At 44.5% G+C, this 15447-nt stretch overlaps 1 protein-coding gene across 1 annotated transcript in view; it reads right to left on the reverse strand.

The window, feature by feature from the left end:
* The window catches only part of LOC120877508 (ATP-dependent translocase ABCB1-like), a 43297-nt gene that overhangs the window by 2454 nt on the left and 25396 nt on the right, over positions 1-15447 (reverse strand). The window contains 7 exon segments of the mRNA XM_040259867.1: positions 3699-3782; positions 6455-6532; positions 9927-10034; positions 11209-11355; positions 11877-12053; positions 13105-13266; positions 15274-15444. Coding sequence (XP_040115801.1) covers positions 3699-3782; positions 6455-6532; positions 9927-10034; positions 11209-11355; positions 11877-12053; positions 13105-13266; positions 15274-15444 — 927 coding nt within the window.

Consider the following 15447-nt stretch of genomic DNA (forward strand, 5'->3'; position numbering starts at 1 on the left):
ACAGACTTGAGTTTGCCCTGTTTTATGTGGCAATGATTTTTGACAGCACTGCTTGCCTAACACATTTATATATGTATATAAATTATACTACTTCCTACTGTAAAATAGGTACACACATGTATATGTATATATACGTGTATGTATTCTCTATTCGAGCATGCTCAGTCGTGTCCAACTCTCTGCAACCCCAGGGACTGTAGCCCGACAGGCTCCTCTGTCCATGGACTTTTCCAGGCAAGAAAATTGGAGTGGGCTGCCACTTCCTCCTCCAATGGATCTTCCCGATCCAGGGATCGAACCCGTATCTCCTGCATCTCCTCCATAGAAGGCAGATTCCTGGCCACTTGGGCCACCTGGGGAGCCCTGTGTGTGTATGTACGTGTATACATTTATACAAATAAGGCACACATATCCACCATCGTAGGCAGGTCAGTTGGTGGCATGGAGGGGATTCAACTGTCCTCTCTCAGCCAATTTGTGACAACAGCTATTCTGAGCTTTCTGGTTCTGGTGAAGCTCCCCCGTCTTCTTGCCTCCTCTTCCCTGCTCTCTTTCAGCCACTGCTTTACACTCTAGAGAACAGTTCTGACTCAGAGTGGCTCCTGCTACTGGAGCCCTGACAGTGGGAGTTGGGGACACCTTTGAGGAAACAAGTGAGAAGCTCTAGACGGCTGACCCCAACAGGGAATTAGACAGAATGGAGTTCCTGGATGTGGCCAAGGGCCCCGCCAACAACACTGCAGAGGAGAAGGACTGAGCACAATTCTACAAAGACAGGAAAGGCCTGACTCCAGAGGAATTTATGAAAGCTTGACTCCAGAGGAATTTATGAAGGCCTGACCAACAGCACAGCGTCCAGGCAGCATCTACTCAACACTAGACTGCAAGGGACCGAATTAGTGGGCTTCCTCCAGGATGAGTCCTCCACACCAGACGGGATGTGGGGCGTGTGTGTCGGTGGGAAGCACCTGAACACACGTGGCAACGTCTCTGTGAAAGAGACTGAAGTTATGGAAGCAAAGTTTAGCTAGGGAATACTGGCTTTAGGAAACTTCAGGACACAATTTGTCCCCAGAGATCATTATCCCCAGGAATCGCCCTTCCAAGGAGCCAGCACAATGGATGAACCCCAAGCTTGTGGACAGATCCTCATGCTAATTTATTTATTTATTGTGATTCTATGTTTTATTTCGAAAGTTACGGGTATTTACATTTATGAAACTTTAGTCTCTTTTTTTCAAGTGGAAGATAACTGCTTTACAATGTTGTGTTCATTTCTACTGTACAATGTGAATCAGATATCCTCTTATGCTAGCTTAAATTAAAAATAAAATAGAGTAATACGTTGCATCTTCTTCCACCTACCACCCCATTTCCCTGGCCCACTTACCAGAAAGTCTTACAACACTGTACAATGTATGCTTGTCTTGCATGCTTATCAGTAGGATTTGAGACCCTAGACTGCTCTTTCCTTAAAATGCTTTATCATGTTGTTCTAGGATACTGCCCATCTCCCTCAACAGCCAAGAATTCTTGCTCTTCTTTGCTGGGTCACCCTTATAGCTGAGCTCAGACTATGCTGTTTTCTCTATCACTCTTGCTCCCTTGGCTATCTCCTCCTGACTCGTGGCTTTAAAAGCTACCCATGGGCTGAAAAATCTCCTAATGTTTATTTCCGGACGTCTCTGCTGACCTCCAGACTTGCAAACCCATTTGCCACCAGGACGTCTCCCATCTACTGTGGGCGTCTCATATGCGCCACGTCCCTCCCAAACACAACCCTTTTCACAGGTTTCCTGGTTTCATTAAAAAGTAATTCCATTTTTTCAGTTGTGCAGATCCAAAATTTTGGAGTCATCCTTAAATCTCCTTTCTCTTATATCTCGTAACCACATTCAGCCACTCAACAAATCCTGTTGGCTATTTCTTCAAACTATATCCAATTTGATTTTGTCATCACTTTCACTATGACTATCCTAGTGTAAAACACCATCTTCCCTCCTCCTGGATTACTGCAATAATCCCCCTGCTTCTCCCTGGCCCCTTTAGCCTATTCACACAGCAGTCTTCAGAATTTTCAGATCATGTACCTGCTATGTTCAAAACTCTACAATGGTTTCTCATATAATTTCAGATATGCTGTTGACCTCAACTTACGACATTTCCTTTCACTCCTTTTATTCCCAACTATACTATCTTCCTTGCTGTTTTAGGACCAGTTGTGGAAATACAGGCTCCAGGAGCCTCAGGGGCTTTGCACTTGCTGATCCTGCTGGTAGAGAACATGCCGCTCTAGACATCTACAGGGCTGGCATCTTTCCTTCCTTCATGCCTCTTGAGCACGACACCATACCACTGAGACTGAGGCCCTCCTTCCCCACCATGCCCTAACAGCGTATCCTGAAGCCATTTTTCCCATAGCACTTATGACAATCTGACATCCTGTGAGGACTTCATAAGGGCAACATTATTGTCTGTTGAGGAAGTTCAAAGTATTTCAAGTGATGTTTACATTCTGTTCTATTAGATTCTGTACAGTTTGACCTAAACCTCAATTTCTCTTGATGTGTTTGCTTTAAGCAAAGAGATCTGTATTAAAATAACAATGCCTAAGATTTAATTGTGATTTTATAACTCTGTATGTGCTTCCACATTCATAACTGAATTTATCCTTACAGAAGCCCCAGGTATTAGTTAGAAGAAGTGTAATCATAGTACTCTTACAGAAAGACTAAAAGCTAAAGATTGATATGGTTCAAGGGAGGTAGAGACGTGGCAGAGATCACATGCTCCCCCCACCCAAATTCTACATCATCCTGTGGATTTTGTCATAAAGAGACCAGGTGGCACTAGTGGTGCAGAACCCGCCTGCCAATGCAGGAGACGTAACAGATGTGGGTTCAGGCCCTGGGTCAGGAAGATCCCCTGGAGGAGGGCACGGAAACCTGCTCCAGTGCTCTTGCCTGGAGAATCCTCATGGACAGAGGAGCCTGGCGGGCCACAGTCCATAGGGTCAGAAAGACTCAGACACGACTGGAGCAACTCGGCTGCACACACGGTACAGTTAAAGAAGAGACTGTCACTTTACCCACCAGTCAAAACCTGCTGGTTTAACAGTTTCTAGTTATATTAATTAAAGAGATTCATGTAGCAGCAGAATTTAAGTTTTATAGTCTGATAGAATTGTTCCTTTTCCCCTTGTTTTAATTTTTTCATACTCTTTTCATTTCTTTCAACCTTTGTCTAGATTTTCTTCCATCCCTTCTGAATTCAGTGCCCCTAAACTTTCTTACAGCGACTACACACACTTTTTTTCAGTAGCAATTACAATTTTCTGGGGATTTGCAAAGCATTAAAAAAGATCGAAAAGATAAAATAAAAAAAGACTGGGCTTGCATGATACACTGATAAATACTTCCTTTTTAAATAATTAACCTTCTACATGTATTTAGATAATAGCATGAATAAGATGGAAAATAACAAAACAAAGCTCAAAAGTTATCACTATTATAGTGATACAGCATGTGATATTTAAATAGATAATATTTTTTCTGTAAGGCACATGATATATTGCATAGGTTAAAGGTTTGACATTTTCTAAATGATGATGAGAATTAACTGTAGGGAGAGAATTAGTTTCATGCTCAAATTCTAAATGGCCCATTAGGACAATCACAGCAGAAAGGAGGCTGTCATACCCCTTTAACTTGAGCGGCGTCATTGGCAAGCCTGGTCGTCAATGCTCCCGTGGTGTTTTTAGGGTCATCGAACCAGCTCACATCCTGTGGCAGAGAAACTCATTTCATTATCTTAAAGCCTGATGCATGAGACCTTCAGCTCAAGAGCACTGACAGGGTGCCCTTTTCTCCTACATTAAGCACTTAGGATTTGACACTGAATAGATAAGAAAGGGACTTAATAAAGTCATAAAGAGATCATCTCTCAAAAAATTTTTGAGTGCCTACTCTGTTCCAAACATAACTGCTACGTGTTGAACCTATTCAACACTGAACAAAAATGACAGAGTTGCTGCTTTCATGAAGCCCAGATTCCAGGGACAGAAGCCACAAATTAATATACACCATGCCGAGGGGTAATAAATGCTAGGAAGAAAAACAGAATGGGGTAAGAAGGAAAAAAAAAGTCGGGGGAGGCACCATTTTATAGATTGGGGAGGTGAGAGAGAAGGCCTTGCTCAGGTGACATTTGAGCAGAGACCTGAGTACAGAGAGATGAGAGTATCTGGACAAGGAAGGAACAGCATGTGCAAAAGCCCCGAGGCAGAGGCATTTTTGATCCACTCACATACAAGCAAGAAAGCATAAAGGTCGTCACCAGCCTTAAAAGCACTTCTATGTAAATGTACAGAAGCTGCCTCTTCCTCAGGACAGACATCCATTCTCACTGGGCTCTCTCTCTTCCCTACTCTCATATCTACTTACGTCAGCCAATATGTAGAGTAGACTGTGTATGGGGAATGAGGTGAAGCTCTAGGAGATGAGGTCTGAGGAGGTAGTGGGGAAACAGAGTTTGTGACTTTACTGGCAAATGCAAAGATTCCAGATTTGGGGAATTCCCTGGTGGTCCAGTGGCTAGGACTCCATGCTTTCACTGCTGAGGACCCAGGTTCAATCCCTGGTCAGGGAACTAAGATCCCACAAGCTGTATCATGTGGACCCAAACAAACAAAAAAAAAAGATTCCAGATTTTACCCTGAGAGATATGGGCAGCTTTCAGCAGCTTTTAAGCAGAGGGATGTGACTTAACTTTTATCTTGGAAGAATGATTCTGGTTCTTGGGCAATGAACCTAGTGGATTAGGATAAGGATTGAGGCAGTGAGACGGGTTAGGAGGCTGTTGTAATATCGGACAGAGAAGAGGAGACGAGACAACTTGGACTGCAACCTGAGCAACCGGCAGAATGGAGGTGCCATTTACTGATATTGGGGAGGTCTAGGTAAGGAGTAAGTCCTTTAGCAAAGGGTGGGAGGGGTGTGCAAAGCTCAGTTTTGGAGGCATTTGGTTTGAAATTCTTCATAGACATTCAAATAGAGAAGTCAAACAGCTGACTATGGTTTATGGCCGAATAAATGAATTGGGTTAAAAAAAAAATCAACCAAAGAAATCTAGATTAAACTTTAACATTCAACATAAACCAGGACTTTATTTATAAAACTACTTACACTTTTAAATGCAAAAATACTAAAAATATTGTGAGTTTGAAGTCTCAGTTTGTATCTGTTACAAAAATAACTAAGGTCATAAGAAGTTATCTCAACTGTGATTTGCAGTTAAAGCAGCGTTTATCAAATATTCAAGAAAAAACAAATTATAATGCATTATAATTTATTATAGTACATATCCATTTGCTTTCTAAAAATTGTTAAGTGCTGAAGTGTCTCCCCCATTGGAACATAACTGCCATGAATACAGGCACCACTCTGACTTGAAGACCTTACAATACCTAGTATATTATGCCTTGTAAGCAGAAGGCACTTAATGCATGATGGCCAGACTGAATAATTGGTGGAGAGGGTATGACACAAATCCTCAGCTCAAATCCAAAGTATAAGGGGCCTAGGAGTTGGCCTACGGCCTGGCCGGGGAATGGGGCATTTAGCCCTGGGCCCTGAGTCTAATTCGGATCTGTTATAATACCGTCTGACTGAAAATCCTGACAAGAGGCCCTACACCAAACAGTGCTCTCTCACTCACTGGACTTGGTCCTGACTCTGTCAGTCCCGAGCCAGCAATCCCCATAAACAGTCTTGTTTTTAAGCGGCCGGGGGTCACCATGCTTTGAGCCAGGGTTGAAACCCCGCCCCATCCCGCCAGGTATATCTGAGGCATTCTTGTGAAGTATCACTGTATTAGTGATTTTTAAATGGGAAGTTACAAAGCCCAGGCAAAATGTGCGTGATTGTTAAAGACACCTTCCCCTTTGCCCTGATCTGCTTTGAGTGACATGTCTAGGACCCCCCTCCCCCTTCCCCTAAGCAAACATTCACGTCCGTGTGCTGTCAGGGCCCGGAAGGCGCCCACTGCGGGGGACCTAAGTCACCATCGGCTAAGAACAGTGCAGCCTGAACGAGCCCACCAGTCAAGCCCCAGCACAGAAACCGAGCAGCAGCAAGTGGGCCACGGGGCTGACTTCTGACCTGTGGAAAGGAAGGGCTCAGAGGGCACTTCTTGGCAGGAATAAACAAGAGCATCACGGGTCTCCCGCGGAGAGAAGGAAAGAAAGAGAGGAGAGGGATGTGGGGGCGCGGAAGATCGCTTCCATCTCCTCCGCCTACAGCTGCTGAGGCGGAGGGGAGCCTGCCTGGGAGACGCCCTGGTCCCGAGCCCATCCCCAGCAGAGCACCCCGGGCTCGCTCCGCGGCACCGACAGCAAGGCCGCTGCCTCCCCACAGGGCACAGTGCACACCCCGGGGCGCCTTCCCGGCAGGCCTACCTGTCTCAGCATCGACCTGAAAACCAGGTACCGCAGCCGCCTGGTGAGGATCTCGCCCGCTTTGCCGAACGTGAAGCCCTGTGGAGAGGGACACGCCACAGGGAGAAGGCTGGTCAGAGGCCCGGCCGCCGCCGACACCACGGGAAAGGGACGTGGGGTCAGCGCCGGGCGGGACACAAAGTCGGAAAGCCCGGTTTCAAGGCTTGGCGGCTCTGCTTCTCAAACAGCGACCACGAGCGTGGCGCCCACCGGCAGAGCTGGGAGGATCTGGTTTTGAAATCGACACTGCTGCAGTGGCACCCCACTCCAGTGTTCTTGCCTGGAGAATCCCAGGGACGGGGGAGCCTGGTGGGCTGCCGTCTATGGGGTCACACAGAGTTGGACACGACTGAAGTGACTTAGCAGCAGCAGCTCCCCAACCAGCCGGCGGGCCCATCACGGATCTACAAGGAAGTGGTTCCTCTGTCTCCCTTCCCACTCCCGCTTCTCTCTCTCAGGAACCAGGGCCTGTCACTGAGGAAGCGGGGGAGTTGTTCCCAAGGCAAGGGAATTCACTCTAACCCAGGGGTTTATATTATGAATCATCCCAAGCGGGAAATTTGTGAGAGTGAATTGGGGAGGGAGGGGGGTGGGTACTGGTCACAACTACACCAGACCTGAGGTACAACCTGGAAAAACAGGAATCTGCAGCCCCTCCAGCCATAAAAGATGCAGAGAACAAAGATGTCAAATGCTTTGTTTCCAAGTCAAAAGAAAAGCCAAAGTCTAGGAGAGAAGTAGGCTGGAAAGGAAGCTTATTGGAGAGAGTTTTCTGCACCAATCTCCCCCCTTCCCCAAGGATATGACCTATGCCTGGGAGGAGAGAAGAGCGTAAGATGTGTTTGTGTGGCCATGCTGGGCCACATCTGGGGAGGAAGGAGGACAGACCTCGCCCCGGAGCTTGGGGATATATAGGGCCAGACGAGGCACTTTCTCTCTGGAGCTCCGGGAAGGGGAGGTTCACAGATGGAGCCTGCCACACAGTGGCCCAGGGAGAGCAGAGTGGAACTGGCTGGATGGTGCATTGGAAGAAGGGAAGCCCTAGTAAGAGCCCAGAGTCTCCTGCCGCATCTGAGACACGACGGAAGGCAACCGTAGCTCCTCCACACTCCCAGGGGACAGGCTGGACATCATCAAGAGAGAGAGAAGAAACACGGGCAAAGAGCCCAAGTGGAGAGAAAGCGAACTCTTCCTCGTGGTCCTGATCAAGGGGGACAGCCAGGCTGGACTGTGTAACTGCAGGCCACCAGCCCCTCCGGTCACCAGTGTGAAGTGGGGGGTAGGGGAGGTGCACAGACCAGCGCCCCTACCCAGTGCTGCAATGCTGCGTACCCTCTCCTGATACACACCAAGCCAGGGACAAGCGGGAGAGAAAGAGACCCTGGATTAACTGAGTTGAAGTCTTCTGTTACCAAAATGATTAACCTTACTAGGAAGTGACCAGATGAAGGTTTCTGCTTTAAACTGAATGAAACCTGAACTATCCTGCCCACTATGAGAATACTACTCCAGTCATTTGTTTGAGAACTAGCCAGTGATAAGTATGTCAGGAACATATCTCTACAAGTCCTCAGGACAAACCTATAATTACCACTTTACAGAAGAAATGGAGGTTGAGGGAGGCTGGGAAGTGGCCAGAGGCTACAGTTCTAAGGTGGCAGAGCTGGAATCTGATGTGCATCTAAGAGAACCTTGACCAGAATGAGCACCCAGAGCCTGGGCTGTAATCCCCCAGTGAGCTCCTTCCTTGCTTTTCTAAATGAGGGGCTAACACCATCTAACACCATCTAACACCATGTTCTAATCCCATTGTTGGCACAGTGCCACCTCTGCACTTCTGAGGTCCTGGGATTCAGAGCCTTAGTTCTCACCTTGGTTTGCCAGGCAAGCCAGGCTCCACTCTCCCTGGGTATCACGGTGTGACAAAGGTACCACTTTGTCTACCTTTGCGTCACCAGTTCAGATTTCCAGCTCAAAGCCTATCACGCTCCAAACTCCTTAACCAACTGTACCCTCAGCAACCTCTACATTCTCCCAACTTCTCTGGCATTAACACTTGGTACAAGAATCTTATATACAGGTTAAGAGTGTCACACTTATTCTAGTATGATCAGATTCCCCAAAGAGACTTGAAGGACTCAGTAACAAAAGATTCTGGGGTTTGGGATCTCCTATCATGTCCAGAAAAGTGTCCTGTCTATTCAAAATATATTAACATGCTCACATCATGCAAAATAAAGAGATCTATTGAGAGTTCTATTTTAAAAAATTACATCTGACTAACCACTCATTCTAGAGAAGGAAATGGCAACCCACTCCAGTATTCTTGCCTAGAGAATCCCGTGGACAGAGGAGCCTGGAGGGCTGCTGTCCATAGGGTTGCAGAGAGTTAGACACAGCTGAAGTGACTTAGCATGCATGCATGCATTGGAGAAGGAAATGGCAACCCACTCCATTATTCTTACCTGGAGAATCCCAGAGACAGAGGAGCCTGGTGAGCTGTCATCTACGGGGTCACACAGAGTCAGACATGACTGAAGCAACTTAGCAGCAGCAGCAGCAACCACTCATTCATTTAATAAGTGATTATGTTTATAATCATCTCACACACAACTAGGAATTTACCTCTTTTCATCATCAAGAGTCAGCTACCATTATCCCCATTTTAACACATGAGGGAACTGAGGCTTACACAGTTTAAGTTATGTACTTGTTCAAGGACACAAAATTAGGAACTGGTGCAACTCATACCTGACCCTACACCTAACACCAAAGCCCATACTGCCTTACCATGTGGAGCTTCTAGAGTGCTTAAACTCCTGGCAATTTCATTTCAGCCAAATGATCTGCAATCTGTAAAATCTAATACTTTACATATGCTTACTACACTTTTTGTTTGAAGACTGACATTCTTCCATCATTAGAAAAGATTTCTTCTTCTTCAGGAAAAGGATGACAAACTCATCAAATATTTTTAAAATCAGCATGACTGGCTTGTGGGGCTCTAAGGTTTATTCTTGCTTTTAGAACACTGGAAGATACTTGAGTATCAGAACTGGATGGCAGTACTTATATACCCAAACATGTGTCCACAGCTCCCCTAGATTTCATTTCTAAGACCCCTGCTTTTACTTCCAATCATTGTGTTAGATCAAACACTCTCCGCTCCCTCTGACTTCATGAACATTTCAAGTCAGGGGAGAAGGTGGGGAGAAGGAAGGAAGCAAGGGTTCCTTCCCTTGGGGTGTAGGAGGAAGCCAGAGGAAGAAAACATCTTTGGTTTAAGGCAAGGAAACTGACTGCTAAGAGCCCAGTGACTAGAAGAGCAACTCTGCTAAACAGCAAATCACACAGATGTTTAATAAATTCCCCTAGTTGGGTAATGATACATTTCTCAAAATGGAAAAAAAAAAGTGAAAATGTAGACACTTACCTGAAGGAAAAATGTAATAAAAGAAATAATTCCAAGGATTAGGAACAACAGTGAAAACAAGTTACTGTTCTGTCGTTTGGTTTCATCATCCTCGTCTCTGGTGAAGATCTGGCAAAAGAAAATATTTAAGGGTTTCAGTACCACTGAAGAAATCATTCACAGTCTGACCCATGTTACATCTAGTTATAGTACTGGGGGTCAAGAGGGCCTTAGCATGTGGAGCTCAGGCAGGCTTCCCTAAGGCCAGACTTAAATGGGGTGGTATCGTTCCTTCCCTGGGGGCCAGGGCCTGTCATTCATTCATTAATCTATCCAACTCTTTCTCCGCTCATACTCCTTCTTGAAGTAATGGGTGCTTCAAGTCAGCACCAAACCCACTACTGCAGAATTGGGGACAGATACTCTCTTATTCCTCTGATGGAAACTACACTCTATGGTAGTCTGTTGTTTCACACGGGGACATTTCCAACTGTCCCAAGGTGTCTGGAGACACATCTGCTGATGTGGTTTTGGAGAGCCCAGGAGGTGAGCTCATATATTCAGCCCAGGTCTGCCTGAAGACAGGAGGCTTCTTCAGCCAGCCTTCTTTGTAGACAGGGGGGAACTAGAGCCAGCTCACCCGGAACCACACTCGGAGACCTTGGTTAAAAGAGCTAAACAGGATGCCTTGGGCTCAAAAGGCATGCAGAGAACAACCACTTCACAGGGAAGGAAACCCATCGTCCTTCACACTGGGCCAAAATCTGACTTATGAGTAACTTTATGGTTGAAAATGACACCATGAAAAGCAGGTGCGACCAGTATCTGTCAGCCTGAATCTTTTCAAGCCGTCCCATTTGTTTGCATCTTAGAATGTGGGACGGACATCCCACAGAGGCCAAGTGCTCATCATGTCCTGACAAGCACACGAGTCAGAGTGGCTCTCCCTTGAGCTGGTGTGATGAACACGTGAGGAAGCCTCTCTGTACACCAGTCACAGGACTGTTCCTGAGCCTGACTCAGAGTCCAGGATTGGCAGGTAGGCGACAGTTGCCTAGTCAGTTTCATGGACTGATTTACAGGATCTCATTCCCAGGGCCCTAGGATAGAAACCAAGCGCCACGACAAAGGGAGTTTTGAAAAATCAGTTTTCCCATCACAAATAAAACTTCTACATCTTCAAGCTGTTATATGAAGGTACAAAGCATGTTTTTGTGGCTTTTATATAAATTTACAAATACAAACAGTTCATTCTTTAGTCAGGACTCACAGGTAAGTCCCCAAAATGAACATAAACACTTACTCCTATAATCCTTGAAAATATGACTGAGAATGCTGGTTGCAGAGCTCCATTTATAACGGCACAAAATACACCAACCACAAAGTAAGGCCATTCAGTTACATTCAACTTCAGAATCCTCCAAAAGGAAACGGGAGGTACACTTTCATCCTGGAGAACACGAAATATTACAACAAACTCGTTAGCAAACTCGTTAGATCTTAACGGGTTGAACTGACGTACAGTTCTTCTGTATGCACAAGTTTTTAAGCAAATATATCTTATTCCTACTTCCTTATCAATTGATGGCTATGGAACTTTTCTTACAGAGTGCTGACAGATTCTGCTACACTGTGCCTTCATTTTTAAAGAAATACATGATGATTCCATAAATATTTAAGTTTGACCGGCCATCTGGAATGTGACAAGCATATTTGTAAGGATGAAAGAACAAGAATGTTTGTATGTGAAGACCCACTATCATCTCTTTACATTATAAACTTGAATTCTAAAGTTCTTATCCTATCAATTATCATTTATAAATTCCACCTTAGAGTTAACACGTTGAGATTTGGGTCTGTGGACCAAGCGAAGGGACAGGACAGGGAACTCTGGATAACCCTTTCTTGCCCCCACTCCTATCCCAGCCTTCGCCCTCTGTTAAAGACATTAGTCTGCAGCCTCTTTTGTACCAAAGTTTCTTCTGTACTGAGCTTTCTGTCCTGGCTTTGGGATCCACGGATACTCCTGCGAGTTGATTTTCTTCTGATTAGACTGGATCTTGAATCTTGGGAGGACGTGTACAAGTCATCAATTTTACTCAGGGATTCACCAGGGGTATTTTCTAATTCAAGTTCATTTCCTTTTGTGTAAAATAATCAAGAAATATGCATAAGTTGGTTAGGTGGAGTTAACCATTGAAATCTAATCACTCAACAGCAGATATCAAGGAAAATGGTAACTTAAGTCCTTATGGGAAAGGATGAAGTAGAACTGCCATTATTTTGGTGTGATTATATTTGAAAATTAAAACCATTAGATAAGGATCCCCATAAACTATGCTGAAATAATACGGCATCCCTTCCAAGTATCTTATCTAGTCACCTCCTTTGGGTGAGTGTTTCTGGCTCAATCAGATTTCCTTTGGACCAGTGACATCACACAAATAATGGTGCAAGTCATACTGTGAGACACAGTGTTTTCAGTAGACATGTCAAAAAATGTGATAGGCAAAGTTAACTTTAATTATATATTTTATCTAACCTTTTATGTATCTAAGATATTAGATTAACACGTAATCAGTGTAAAAACTTTTTGAGATAGCTTGCATTTTTCTTTGGACTAAGTCTTTAGACTCTGGTAGGCATTTTCAACTTAACGACCACTTCAATTCAGATTAACCAGCAACATGCTCAACAGCCATGCGTGGCTAGCAGCTGCTAGAGTGGATACTGCTGCGGCTGCTGGTTAGCCACTCAGTCGGGTTCTACTCTTTTTGCAACCCCATGAACTGTAACCTGCCAGGCTCCTCTGGCTATGGAATTTTCCAAGCAAGAATACTGGAGTGGGTTGCCATTTCCCTCTCCAGGGCATCTCCTGACCTAGGGATTGAACCCACATCCCTTGCTTGGCAGGCAGATTCTTTACCACTGAGCCACCTGCGAAGCCCCTACTAGATTGGATAGCTCACTTTTAAGCCTTTTTAACTTTATCTTTCTCTATCCTTCTTCATTTCTCTCCTTTCAAGAAGGAAAAAAAAAAACTAAAACCTGGAGTGATCCTCAATCCCCCTGATTCCCACCCAAGAATTTTTTCCCTCTTCTCAAGATAATCAATAGTAACATTTATTTATAGCACCAAATACAGCAAAATCGGCTCACGCCTGGGATACTTAAGCAAACTGCTAGAGTCAGACTACACCTGCATTGTGACAAGTTTGAAGTAAATGCCTCTCTTCCCCATGAGCTCATCATGACTGCCTTCCTCCACGATGACTCCATCATCAAGACCAGCGATGACGTCAGCATTGCGAACCGTGGACAGACGATGCGCTATCACAGTGGTGATCCGGCCTTCTCTGGCCTAAAGGGAGAAAATCTCATTTTTGAATACATGAACGACTATATGGAAAACATTCAGTAATTCAATGTATATTTCCTGACCACCAATGCCCTGGACATTGCAAAGCTGCGTAAGCTATATGAGGCAGTCTCTGGCTTCAGTAGATGTATTGTTAATGGTTTAAATGATGTTTTAATAAGTATAAACACAAATATGATAGTCTCATATTAACACTATGTAAGCCTCTAAGATTTTACTCAATCTCTACTAGCCTAAGTTTACGAAATAATCCAGGGCTTATACAGAGATAAAACACTCAACAGCCCAGGAATCAGTCAATCAGAGCAGACACAGGCCCGCTGCTATCCCGTGAAGCCAGCCAGCAGCAAGTCCCCCTGGAAGTCACCCTGTGCTCTCTCACAGACATCTGGATGACCAAGACCAACACTAAATGTGAGGCAACACAGGCCAGACTTCAGTGTTACACTGATCTGAACTCAAACCTTAGTTCTGCTCTATATGAGTTCCAGGATGTTATACCTGTCTTTAAACCTGTGCAAGGCTCAACTTATTCACATATCAAATGGGGATAACAGTGCAAGGCTACTTTCTGGAGTGGTTGTGATATACAATAATGCACAGGTAGCACTGTGATGTACACAGTAAGTGCTTAATAAATGATGCCTATTTCTAGGGAGAAGCATTATGGAAAAAACTAAGGAGCTAAGTAAATGTCTTAAACACCCAATCTCATTTTTATTTTCATATGGAACAAAGCCAGATAACCAGCACTTGTCTGAGATTTCTTTAACCTTTGTAACTTTCCCACTGCTTATAATTTTTCTTATTCATATTTGTGTCTGGGAACTAGCAATAAAATTCTCAGAATAAGCTAGCAAAAAGAGGTATAAGGATCAGTATCAAAAAGAGAAGTGAGAAAAAGTCCTGGAAGAAAAAAAAAATGCACATCAGAAAAATTAGGTGGAAGCAACTAGAAAGCGGAGAAGACAATGGATAGATTCTTCGGATGTTTTCAAAGGATGAGATGTGGAATGCCCCCTTTAAAATGTGTATTAAAAGGAAAGGTATTTTTTAATGCAACCTTTCTAAATTCATTTTATTAATAATTTAATACATAGTAACATGGTAGAATAGAAAGAAAATACAGATAAGCAGAGAAGAGGGAAAAGCAGACTCAATCGCATCTCCGTCTATTCTGGTCCACAAAATCGTTAGGGACCTTTTTTCTTTTTCCTTTCTCAACAATCTGTTACGCACTCCGACAGGACTTTTAGCAAAACAGAGTTGTTTTGTTATCAGAAGAGGGGGATAGTTGGAGCAGAAATGAGTTCATCTTTCACTTCTACTGGAGCACTTCAACTAACAGCACTTATGGGTGAAAAGGTTTCCGCGTTCCGTGTCCTCACAGAGCGAGCCTACTTATCATCAGACACCGGAGACCAAGCACACGGTGACTGGCGTGGCACACACTCATAGTCTAGCCGGTGAATGAGTCACGTGGACGCAGGTACTGCAGGAAGGTCGAACTCTCTCGATGGTCAAGGACACTTCATTTCATTCCCAGCGTCATCAACTCTCTGGCGCTCTCCTCAGGGTAAGAGGTCTCTCATTTCCCAATTGTCTTTGACAGGCATCTGACCTCCTGAGAACTAGATGTAAACCTTCCTCGTGTTGACAACAATAAAAACTCATAAAACCTAGGTATCAGGGTGATCTCTAAGGCTAAGTTTTTAAGAGCACAATGAAGACCCACTTTCATCTGAGTCTATATTTCTCATTGTTTAACTTAAAAAAATGTGCAAGTATCTTTCAATGAAAGTTTATTCATCTCTACCTGAAAATATACCAAAGATAGAGAAGTTATACAGATCCAGAGAGGCCTGATGGTTTTAATAGCTTAAAGAATTACTTTAGGAGAGATTTCTTTAAAAATAATATTAAGAAGAATTAACAATGGAATGTTCTTATGCTTATAAACCAGCTAGGATTGAACTGAGGTTCACCCACCTTATCCAGGGCCGCCTGAACCACCGCTTCACTCTCCGTGTCCAGCGCTGAGGTGGCCTCGTCCAGCAGGAGGATCTTGGGGTTGCGAACCAGGGCCCGGGCAATGGCGATTCTCTGCTTCTGTCCACCGCTTAGCTGGGCTCCTCTCTCTCCAACCAGGGTGTCAAATTTCTA

This window comes from Oryx dammah, unplaced genomic scaffold, assembly GCF_014754425.2.
Source record: "Oryx dammah isolate SB20612 unplaced genomic scaffold, SCBI_Odam_1.1 HiC_scaffold_18, whole genome shotgun sequence".
NCBI classification, from domain to species: Eukaryota; Metazoa; Chordata; class Mammalia; order Artiodactyla; family Bovidae; genus Oryx; species Oryx dammah.